General features: G+C 40.5%; 1 protein-coding gene across 1 annotated transcript in view; it reads left to right on the forward strand.

Annotated features, from left to right (window-relative positions):
- The window catches only part of msh5 (mutS homolog 5), a 47,214-nt gene that overhangs the window by 16,142 nt on the left and 18,345 nt on the right, over positions 1-12,727 (forward strand). The window contains exons 10-19 of the mRNA XM_034174843.1: positions 3,626-3,764; positions 3,884-3,946; positions 4,039-4,167; positions 4,847-4,919; positions 5,024-5,133; positions 5,978-6,058; positions 6,227-6,314; positions 6,452-6,519; positions 11,115-11,233; positions 12,015-12,141. Coding sequence (XP_034030734.1) covers positions 3,626-3,764; positions 3,884-3,946; positions 4,039-4,167; positions 4,847-4,919; positions 5,024-5,133; positions 5,978-6,058; positions 6,227-6,314; positions 6,452-6,519; positions 11,115-11,233; positions 12,015-12,141 — 997 coding nt within the window. The remainder of the gene's footprint in view (positions 1-3,625; positions 3,765-3,883; positions 3,947-4,038; positions 4,168-4,846; positions 4,920-5,023; positions 5,134-5,977; positions 6,059-6,226; positions 6,315-6,451; positions 6,520-11,114; positions 11,234-12,014; positions 12,142-12,727) is intronic.

Raw genomic sequence — 12,727 nt, forward strand, 5'->3', positions numbered from 1 at the left:
AGAACGCTCCTGGGTGAAGAAGAGCTTCATCCTGGACCCGGCCCTCCTGGCCGACTTCTACCGTCGCCACCCGGACAAGCCTGGTCGTGCGCCAGGAGGCGCCCGTTGAGGGAGGGGGTCCTGTTGTGTGGGCCGCTGAAGAGGAGGTACTGCTGGCCCACCACCACCAGAGGGCGCCCTGCCTGGAGTGCGGGCTCCAGGCACCGGAGGGCGCTGCCGCCTCACAGGAGCAGCCAGGGTGACAGCTGTCACCCATCACCTGAGACAGCTGATATCAATCAACAGGGAGGTATATCAGCAGGACGGCATCTCCACCTCATTGCCGAGATATCGCTCTACTAAGGAGGTAACGTACTCAGCCAATTGTGTTCTTGACGATAATACTTTGTTGCTTGTGTGTTGGATAGCAGACAGTGAGTAGTACAGCGGGAGACTGTATTGGACTTCTTGGATAAGTACTCACACTCCTGCACTTACCAATATTTTCCTGACAAGAGGTGTAGGTGGTGTTTCCACCCTGTGTGTTGCTGGGTGCAGCCGCACCCACACCTGACTGTTTCTGTTCCTTGCCAGCAGTACCGGATCTGACGAGCGGAGGCAGTGGCCACCTGGGGTTCGGGACTTGGCGGCTCCAGTATCCCCGGGGTTCGGTGGCAGAGGAAATCGGGTGGTTCCGGTTCGACTCGGACAGACGTCTCCTATCGTTGAGCCTGCCCACACGACACCATTGGAATTCGGTTACTGCTGTATTTGTAATCTGTTGTGTTTGTTGTGTGAATTCACAACAGTAAAACTTTGTGATTTGACTTTCTCCATTGTCCGTTCATTTGCGCCCCCTGTTGTGGGTCCGTGTTCCTACACTTTCCCAACATGTCCAGGATGATTAAAACCTTTTTAGCACCACATTGTATATAATAAAATAATAATTGTGGTAATATGCTCTGAGGAACTGCTTGATATTGATATTACTGTGCCACCAGTCGTGTGACGACTATCACTACTTCTGTTGCTAAGTTATTTATTAATAATTATCAGGATGAAATGATCATTACCAATATTATGAAGAGCTACATTGTTGAGATTAGTTTTTACTAAATTATTTATTCTTTTGGATACTGTACTCCAGTTTTGCTCAGGGTCACTACAGCAGGACTTGTATGGATCTGCTTGTTAATTTGAGTTTTACTCTGCTGCAAAAGGACATTGGCGAAGATGTGGGCTTTGAATCTTCTTGCTGTGGCATCCAGCTAAACTTTTTCCTGTACTCTTTGTTATTTCCTAAATTCATATTATGCTGGCTTGTTCTTTGAATACCTGCCATTTCATCAAGCTTTCCAGTTCCTCATCACATCACATCACTGAAATAGGTCAGCTGTTTTTGTTTCAGGACCATTATGTTGAGAGTGATATGTGGAATGATAACTCTCAACACCTCTGCATTTTGAACTTTTCATGTCCATCAGATGCTGAGAACTCTTTTCCAGTACAAGAGCTCAAATACATTTAGCCTTCACTTGTTATTCAGATTAGGTATTAATTAATAACAATTAAGTTTTTCATGACACGTCATGATTTTTCATAATAGCTCTGCCAAATGATACTCTTCATACAGTGCATTCGGAAAGTATTCACGACGCTTCACTTTTTCTACATTTTGTTGAAAATGAAAATAAAATAAAACATAAAATAAAATAAAAACAAAATGAAATAAATACATTTTAAAACTCAAAATTCTACACAAAACACCCCATAATGACAACATGAAAAAAGTTTATTTATTTATTTATTTATTTATTTTGTTTTGGCAAATTTATTAAAACTAAAAACCTAAGAAATCACATGTACATAAGTATTCACACTCTTTGCTCAGTACTTTGTTGATGCATCTTTGGCAGTAATTACAGTCTCAGGTCTTCTTGAATATGATGCCACAAGCTGGGCGCACCTATCTTTGGACAAGCTCCATCAGGTTGGATGGGGAGTGTCGGTGCACAGCCATTTTCAGATCTCTCCAGAGATGTTCAATCGGATTCAGGTCTGGGCTCTATCTGGGCCACTCAAAGACATTCACAGAGTTGTCCTGAAGCTACTCCTTTGATATCTTGGCTGTGTGCTTAGAGTCATTGTCCTGCTGAAAGATGAACCGTCACACCAGCCTGAGGTCTAGAGCGCTCTGGAGCAGGTTTTCATCCAGGATGTCTCTGTACAATGCTGCATTCATCTTTCCCTCAATCCTGACTAGTCTTCCAGTTCCTGCCGCTGGAAAACATCCCACAGCATGATGCTGCCACCACCATGCTTCACTGTAGGGACGGTGACAGGTTTCCTCCAAACATGATGCCTGGCATTCATGACACAGAGTTCAATCTTTGTCTCACCAGACCAGAGAATTTTGTTTCTCGTGGTCTCAAAGTTTCTCTCTGGATGGAGAGAGTAGAGGAGTTGTGGATAACATCATTTTGTTGAGTTGTACAATACATAAGGATGGGGTAAGTAAACTGGACCTACAGTATACAACTGCTTTTGATATTCCCTTGCAGTGTTGATCAACCTCATGTGCGTTTGCTGTTTGGTCCCTTGCTGAAGCCAGTTTGAATATTTGGAACAACAGCATTACAATTCACCAAACCGAATCAAAAAGAATGCATGAAAGCAACTGAAATGTTCCTTTGGGATTAGCAGGACAAACATAAGATCATTGGAAGGAGTCAGTGAGTGAGTGGGTATTTCCATAGTATTCAGCTGTGAAATTTTGGATTGAGATATATACAAGTGAGGACCAGTTAAGCTATTCTGTGTCATGTTGGCATCTTTTAACATGCACAATGACAATAACACAAATAGGAACAGACAGGCATGTCATGTTGCTTGTGAATCTTTGTTTGCTAATCACTGGGTCCCAGTGGTAACTAAGGCCATTCCTACTTGTTTAAAACGGTTTCTTCTTTTCCCCCTGCATTGAGTAGTAAACAGTCCCACTGTTACTTATTCATGCAGTCAGTGCATGAATTTTTGGTATGAAATTTCTAGGCTTGCTGCTATTGCTTCGATCCATGGAAGCAGATTCAGGAATGGTCTTTGGTGGTGTACGCCCAATGTGGTCTCATTCCAAGACATCAAATACAAGAAGTGACACTTTGCTGGATCTCTTATATCACTGCATACATTACAGAGATGCCATTTGGTGTCTCTATGGTGATGCACGTAATTGGGATTAGCTTTTGATGAATTCTGGAGTATTTATTTATTTTCTACCAAGAACAATGTCAGTGCTGGATTCAGGCTGAGATCTAGTTTTAATAATATTCATAAACATTTGACATTTTGAAGTCCAGTCCCCCTGCACTGCATTACAGATGCCTCCTACATGCATGCAGTGATGTCAAAAGTTCTGGCAAAGTGTTTTAGTTTGGTGCTTTGAGATTGAGACCAGGTTAGTTTAATGGTTTTACCTTGAGGCAGTAATTATTATGTGGATGCATAGTACATTCCTGTGAATCTGCTGTATTTTCTTGACAAAGTGCTCATTTTTGAATGACACACATCATATTGTAGTTCCATCACAGACATGTTGTACAGGTGCCGTATACTTACTGTATCTAAGCAGTGACCTCTGCTGTGTCAGCCAGTGGTTTCTACGGCCAACGCAGGACCTGGCTATTTTACACAGGCGCCAGGACGTGATCCGTTTCTTCACATCACCTCAGAACTCTGACTCTGTGAGAACACTGCAGTCTTCTCTACGCAATATCAGAAACATCCCAGTAAGTCTGAACAATAGTCTGTTTTTCTCCACATCTGTGATAAATTTACTGTTTAACCTACGTCACCACCTGAATGTAGACATGATGTCATCTGCCTAAAGCCACTGTGTGTGTGGTAGACTCTTCTACGCAGAATGTCTCTCTCACACACCAAAGTGACCGACTGGCAGAGTCTGTACAAGGTTGGAGCCACCGCACATTACGCATGCACATCATATCTATGTGTCAGATTGAGTTAAGTGAGTGCATAGACGTCTTTGTGTTTGTGTGTCAGACGGTGTATAGTGCCGTGTGCATCAGAGACACAGTGCGTCACCTGCCTCAGTCCATTCAGCTCTTTCGTGATATCAGTGAAGCGTTCTCAGACGACCTCCACTATATTGCTTCACTCATCAGTCGAGTTGTGAGCTCTCACACACACACACATGCACACACATGCACACTGTAATGTACAAATTCACATACACATAGAGATCTTAGAAATGTTTTAGCTTCAGTTCATGCAAACCAAGTTTCCGTAAGGACAATAAAATAAGGTTGTTTGTTACCTTGAAAAGGGGCCATGCAGTGGTTAGATCTGTTGCCTCACAGCAAGGAAAAACTGGTTGAATATTTTAATGACTAAATGGTAGTCTGTTTTAATGAATCTCATTCACGTGGGAATATTAAACACGACAGAGGTTATTAACAATGTGTATGCAGACAGAAAAACAACATATAAATTACAACATGGACCCATTTTTAACATGTGGTGGGGGAGGCAATTTTCATCAAACCAAAGCAAGAACAGTCTTGTTTTCCTCTAGGTTTCATTCTGCTTTTTTGTCTGAAGGCAAGCATATTTGTTATGACCTGTTTTTCATTTATTTAATAGTAACTTCTGTGGAAAAGAAATGATCAGGAACTTGAGGTTTTCTGCCCATGTTGCTGCATCTTGGTGCAACAAAAAATTTTCTATGGAGACAATAAAGTAGTATTTTTCTTTTATCTTTCCATATGGCCAGTACTTCACAACAGATGTGCAATCTTTGCAGAATGTTAATGTGTTTGCTGTCACCTCTGATTTTGGATGGGAATTATAGGTGGACTTTGAAAGCAGTATAGTGGAGAACCGCTTCACAATCAAACCGAATGTGGATCCTGCAATCGATGAGAGTGAGTTTGAGTTAGAAAGATTAGTGCAGTCTGTGAACGTTTGTGTCAGATTTGGAGTTCTGATGTTTATGTGAAGCCTTGACAATGCTCCTTCTCATTGTCAGAGAAAAGGAGGATGATGGGATTGTCTGACTTCCTGACAGACATAGCCAGAACAGAGCTGGAACATCTTGACTCTCGTATCCCTTCCTGCTGTGTCATCTACATCCCTCTGGTCTGATCTGTCCATCAAGAAAACTACTGGCTGATCTCACATTAAAAAATATATATATATAATAATAACTGCATTTTATATCTATCTGAATTAAGACAGCAGCTTTTCATACTGTTACATGCAGTGAAAGCCTTAGTTCTGATTCATTGTTGCTCATTACTTGTGAAGCTGTAATGCTTTTGCCGATTTGGAACTGAGAATGTGTGTGTGACTTATTTTATCAAACAATAACTAAAGAATCATTACAGATGTCCTTATGAAGTTAGAGACCCAGATATATACAAGTATTATCTTTTTCTAGTTATAAAATGATGGTTATTACACATTAATATTCATGCCCACATTTGAGTACTTTAGTTTGTTTCACACGTACATCTCAGTACGTGACCCACGTAATATAAATGATAAATAAATGATAATGCATTAATGTTTGCAGATGTCATGGAATTAGATACATGAATAGATATGAGCGATATCTTGAACTGGTTGAACAGTGGAGGGTGCATATCAATGTTTAGCGCTACTTTCGCATACTTTTGATATTTCAGTTCATATAGTGTGTGACGCACATATGATTAATGAATGGCTGATGAAATTTGATAAACTGATATGTAAATGGGGCAGCATGTTCTCCCGTGTTTGCGTGGGTTCCCACTAGGTGCTCCACCTTCCTCCCGCATGCAAAGACATGCAGGTTAGGTGAAATGGAAACTTTAATTGTGTAGGTGTGAATGTGTTTGATTGTCTGTGTGTGGCCCTGCGACAGACCAGTGTCTTGTCCAGGGTGTACCCTGTCTTATATATAGTATATCAGTGTTTCACTCTTGTTATCTTTAATCTGCAGATTGGATTCCTGCTTTCTGTCCCTCGGCTGCCCAGTATGTTGGAGAAAGAAGATTTTGAGATAGAGGGTCTTGAATTTATGGTACATGTATGACCTTGACAAAAATTTTCCTGAATGTCAAACTTGTTTATGTGTTCTCACTGTGTTTTTTTTTTTTTTTTTTTATCTCTTTTTTGTGTGTTCTTGTGTTCTGTGTTTTTTTTTTTTTTTTTTCTCTTTTTTGTGTGTTCTTGTGTTCTTTTTGGGTAGTTTCTGTCTGAAGATCGTCTCCACTACCGTAGTAAAAGAACTAAGGAGCTGGATGACCTCTTGGGTGACCTGCACTGTGACATTAGAGGTGTCTTACATATTCTGCAACCCGAAATCTTATGACTGATAACTGAACATCTGACAGTTCAGAATTGTTACACCGTAAACTTCCTGCTGGTAACTTGGATACTGATAACTTTTTTTCCTGATTGTTTTGTTTGTCAGACATGCAGTCAGCAGTTATGACAGAGCTGCAGAACACAGTCCTTGAGAGGAGCTCCTGCCTCTACAAGGTTGGTGCACATCACTGTGAACCTTCATGTGTATGCAATCATGGTTATGATTCATGGTTACATTTGGTGCTGGGATGTTTGAATCATAGTGAATGTGCAGTTGTGTTGTCATTGCAAACTTAACCTTAACTTGCGTGCGTGCGTGCGTGCATGCGTGCGTGCGTGCGCACATATTACAACCTGAATCAGAAGAAGTTGGGACAGTATGGAAAATGCAGATTTTAAAAACACACAAACAAAAACCCAAAATAAACAAAAAACTCAGTGGTTCTTCCATTTACTTTGACATGTGTTTTATTGCAGCCAGTATGAATCCAAGATAATTCATGATTTGTCAGGTCAGCACATCCCCCCCGCCCCCCAAAAAATGTTTGGATGGGGGAAGTTTAGGACTAGTAATGACATAAAAAAATATCATAATGATGTTATTTCAAACAGGTGATGTCAACAAGAGTTTATAATCATGATTTGGTACAAAAGCAGTATCCAAGAAAGGCTGAGTCAAGGGCAAGAGCACAAGCTGAAGCTGAACACCTGCCATTCATCAATAGCTGTTATAACCACATGAGCAAGGGATTTCTTTGGGAAATCTTTTTCAAACACTACAGTGCAGAGTTACATTCACAAATACACTACTGTGTTAAAAAAAAGAATCCTGATGTTAACCATGTCCAAAAACAGGATCGACATGTCTGGGCTTAGAGGCATCTGAGTTGGACCATCACACAATGGAAATGTGTATTGTGGTTAGGTGAATTAGTATTCAAGATCATTTTTGGAAGAAATGGGTGCCGTGTGCCTTGTTCTCTGCATGGCATGGAGTTGTGTCAGTGCCCTTGGCAAAGGTATTTTACACTTCTGTGAAGGCAGCATTAATGCAGAAAAGTACATTGAGATTTTAGAGCAACATACGCTGCCTTCAAGGCGACATCTTTTCTAGGAACCTCCATCCAACAAGACAATACAAAACCACATTCTGCCATTAAAAAAGGCACAGTTGCAGACGCAGATTATACCGGTACTGGACTGGCCTGCTTGCAGTCCTGACCTACCCCCAATAGAGAATGTGTAGAGAATTCTGAAGTGAAAAATGCAACAAGGACCCGTACTATTGCACACCTTAAGATGTGTTTGCAAGAAAAATGGGACAAAATAATGCCTGAAACACTACATCACTTGGTATCCTCAATACCAAAATGTTGGTTAAGTATTGTGAGAAGGAAAGGGCAGCATTACAAAGTGGTAAATACTTTAAGATCACAAGTTTTTTTGTTTTTTGTTTTAATGTGTTGTGGGCCTTAAATGCAGGAATGGATGTATATTAACAAATGAAATGAAGCTGGCCACACCAAACATGAAATATCTTGGTTTTATATTGTCTGCAATGAAATAAAAGTCAAAGTAAAGATAAGAATCACTTGTGAAAACAGTTTTGTAATGTATGAAATGAATAATCTGTGGTGGCCAAGCAGCTAAGTGTGCTTGTTTCCAGTGCAGAAACCTGCCCATTCTCCCATATTACATTGCATCAGAAAGAGCATCCAATGTAAAACTTGTGCCAGATCAACTTGCAGACCCACCTCAGATTTGCTGTGGCGACCCTGAGTGAAAACAAGGGTGATACCGAGTGGTCTTAGGGTTACTGTCCGGGGAGGTGATGGTAAATGGTAAAATGGACTGCATTTATATAGCGCTTTTCCATCTGCATCAGATGCTCAAAGCGCTTTACAATTATGCCTCACATTCACCCCGATGTCAGGGTGCTGCCATACAAGGCGCTCACTACACACCGGGAGCAATAGGGGATTAAAGGCCTTGCCCAAGGGCCCTTAGTGATTTTCCAGTCAGGCGGGGATTTGAACCCATGATCTTCTGGACTCAAGCCCATAGTCTAGTAGTTAAGCAGTGGGCTTCAGACAAGAAGATCGTCTGTTCAAACCCGTCTGCCTGGACTATGGATTACAGACCCTTGGACAAGGTCCTTAATCCCCAAGACATCGGTGTGTGTGAATGCGTCTGTGTGAATAGGTGAATGTGAGGCATCATTGTAAAGCACTGATATAGATGGAAAAGCACAATATAAATTCAGCCCATTTACCATTCACACTATCAAACCCTTGAAACATTGGTTCTGAATGTGGAAGGTTCCCGATTCAATGCCACTCCTGGCCATTCTCTATGTAATATGGCGTTGCGTCAGAAAAGGTGTCCGGTTTAGAACTTGTGCCAAATCAACTTGCAGATCCACCTCGGATCTGCTGTGGCGACCCCGAGTGAAAACAAGGGAGAAGCTGAAGGGACTTACTTACTATTCACAATATCAAAAACCCTCAACCACTTGGAACTGTGACTGTAAGAGACATATATACTATATACGTATGTCTCTTACTTATAATAAAAAAATACACTGCAGTTGGGCTGTTACGTTGTTTTTGAGGGTGTGTAACACAAAAATAATCATTTCTCTAAATTGATTGTGGATCCGCTGATTCTGATTAGAAGCACCGCATCCACAACTAAAGATGTCAGTCGTGACTTACCTTTTCTGCTGATTAAAGTCTCTAAACTCTTGTTCTGCGAGATTGTCCACCACTTCGCACGGACAGTTTTTATTAGTTCGTCATTAACTTTTCTTTTTTGTGGGGCAGCCAGCGACACGGTTCCCTGCCTTGGCCTGGAACATTAATATCTCCCGATTCTGTGGTTCGTAAACTAAAGTTAGTGTCTCTCATGAAAATAATAATAATAATAATAATAATAATAATAATGATAACATCCCCCACTCCGTGTCTGTGTGTGTTGTGGGATTTGCTGCAGCTCTCTGCTGAGTAAAGGTGGAAAGACGGATCATGCCGGAATCAAAAACTTCAAAGCAGATTGCCATTTTAAATCAAATGGCACCTCTTTCCCAACGTTGTAAAACAGACAGCATACTACAACCGACCAAAGCTGTTTTTCCTCAAAATGAGACGCCCTTCATCCCGTCGGGGAGAACTTATCCCGGTGTCAAAGTCTCAGCGCTCCAGTCTGAGCAAAGCCGTGCTACAGCACTCCAAGCACAAGTATTGTAGGCCCCGATCGGGGCCAAAGTAACATTTTACATTTATATCCCTCTGAATCTGCTCGGCTATAAGAGTATAGCTGTAAGAGTCATATTATTAACACCAGTTTTTATTTTATTTTGTTGGTGTTTCTAATAAATATAAAACATCAGAACAAGTGCATCATTTGTAAATGTGTATTGAATCAACAAACATGACACTTTTAGCAAAGTTGCATTGAAGATTCATTCATTCAACATGTTTGTTATTCCAGACATTTAATCAATATGTGAACTTTCAGTTGACTTGTGTTCCACAAGTCAGCTGGAATGAATACACGAAAATGATCACTGAAATAAATAGAAAAAGACTAAAATGTTTTGACTAAAACTCGACTACAATACCTTGAGTTCTTGTTTGACTAAAACTAAACTAAAATGTTGAGACTTTATTCGACTAAAACATGACTAACAAAAATGATATGTGAATGACTAAATGTGACTAAGAATGAACTTTGACACAAGACTAAGACTAAATTGAAAAATGAGTGACAAAATTAACACTACTCTTGTGCTTTCAGTCACTTGCATTCTTCTGTGCGCCCATGGGTGTGTCATTCTAAAATAAGATGTGGTCTATGCCTGATGGGATAGTGAGGAGATCAGATACACAGAGATGGAGGAAGAGAAGGTGTTGCAGGAATGAGTCGCTCAATAAATAAATTTGACATCTGGATCAGAACATGCGTAGTGAGACAAAAGGTCACTTAACCCTTCCACCCAGATGTCATTCGAGCCATATGTGGTAGTAGAAGAAGACTCTTACAAATAAAATTAACTTTTCAGATCTAAAAATGTCCATATACGGACTGTTGGTCTACCGTAACTTGATGGTGCATTTTTATGATTCTATCCAATACAAAATTAGTGTTAATACAGCATAGAATTTAGCCATTCACAGTGCTGAGCTGGAAATGTTTTTTGTCTTCAGTCAACAAAATCTTGTAATGTGGTGGGTTGTGGCTTCAGTTTCTTTAATAGCACAAAACAAACAACAACCAAAAAAGCTTCACTGTCCAGCTTCTAAAGTTACCCATGATTTCTGGCTCAATTGCACCTGAGATTGCAATCTCACTTATTGCTTCACCTCAGGGAGCTATAATGGATGCTGTTAGAGTAAAAACTCTGCTGTGTCCTTTGTCATTTTGTCACAGATCTGTTTCCTCACCAGAAAACCTCTCACTTCTGTTGCATCCTGACTCTGCCATCTACATAGCAATGTGTCAGGTTTCACTGCACAAGACTCTTAAAAGGAGTGACAGAGGAGAGTCTGTTTAAAGCTATGTTATGCCCAGAACACACCCATGATTAATTAAGTCACTTAATACATCCTCTTTGCACCCAGTGCCTTACTTTGCGGTCAAATTATATGCAGTGTAAATGGCAAAGTGGACTTGGACACGCCCCAAATACCTTTGTATTATATTAGACTGTGGCATTATAGATCGTCAAGTTAGGATCCCGTGTGTTTTGTTTGTGTATTACATACACATAGGTTCTGGAGCTTGCTGCTGAACTGGATTGTCTGATGGCCATGAGCAGCGCTTCCCAGGAATATGGCTACACAATGCCGAAGCTCACCAACCACAGGAACATAGCATTTATACAGGGCAGGTAGGCATAATCTATTGCAATGCAAACGAATAAGGAGATGGCCATTTTTGATAAAAGTGTGAGTGAAAGTGTCAGTCTGCATAGTAAAGTTTAATTACTAACATGCTGACACAAATGCACTAAGTTGTATTTCATGCAGAATTGTAGTACACATGGGTCAGTGTAATTAACATAAAAAAAGAGTAGTTCCACATATGAGGGCACTTGTAGTGCGCACACCTCCACGAAGGCTGATAGACATATCAACATCTAAACCCAAATTAGATTTTAAAGAAATATTTGAAAATCTGATTTTTCAGATATTCACCAGCATACAAACAGATGCAGAATATGTTTTCTGGCGTGAGCGAAATTAATGCAACATGTTTACAGCATTACATGTGATTCAAGATTCAATTTGTGATACCCTTGGGTGAATTTGGTTTACAGTGAGTGAGTCATCTCATTTTGTAAACACACAGAGAAACACAGAACAAGATGACAGTGCTAAAAGGCTAAAAGAACAAGAAGGATGCCCCCAAGATAAAATAAAAAGCAAGATGAGTTAAAACATCAATAGATTAAAAACTCTAAAAACATCATACCAAGCTAAAGGATAAAAAAAACAAAAAATAAATAAAAATGTGCTGTTCATAAAAACAAGGTAAAAGAATATATTTCCATTTTTTTAATGATTTCTCATTATCTCAGCTGTATGTTGGTGTCAGATCCATGCTTCTACGCCTATTTGTTGCTATTGGATGTTGAAGACATTTGTGTTCTGTATTTGATCATTTTCCAGACATCCACTGTTGGAGCTGTGCTCTCCCATTTGTGTAGCCAACTCTTTCCAGAGCTCCGAGTCACAGCAAAGAGTCAAGATCATCACCGGGCCCAACTCATCTGGCAAAAGCATCTTTCTAAAACAGGTACGGCAGCCACAAAAACTCTTCTGATTGTGATCTTAAAGTCTGTTTAGCAGCATTTTATATGTAACTCTTTTTATGTTGTGCAATAATATATCTGTGTCTCTGGTCTGAGGCTTTTTAGTGACAGTTGGAATAGTAGAGAAGCTTGAATCTTAGACTGGACTGGGTTGCTTGACGTGAGGACGTTTCGCTTCAAATCACAGAAGCTTCCTCAGCTAAAATTCTTGCTCTGGTAGTCTGACTTCTGTCTTGACTCTTGTAGAGAAGAATAAACCAGAAGCCAACAAAAGCTGGAGTTTTTTAACCTAACCAGACCCCTCCTACCGAGAGGCCGACTGCTATAGGCTAGTGACTAAACAATAGCTCTAATTAGCACCTATTGTGCTCTAGTTAGCACTCTCCTAATGATGGGATGGAAGCCTCCTCTGATGGCTCCCTTGACGACTCTCCTGATGACGTGAATGACTCATTACCATGAACAAAAGACTGAAACTGCTTTGACCTGAGTACCCCATTGTAAACAGGGGACAAAGCATGTCTGAGACCCGCCCCCAGTTAAGGCTGGGTTTCAACTGTTTTACAAAGA

This window comes from Thalassophryne amazonica, chromosome 7 (genome assembly GCF_902500255.1).
Source record: "Thalassophryne amazonica chromosome 7, fThaAma1.1, whole genome shotgun sequence".
In the NCBI taxonomy this organism is placed as follows: Eukaryota; Metazoa; Chordata; class Actinopteri; order Batrachoidiformes; family Batrachoididae; genus Thalassophryne; species Thalassophryne amazonica.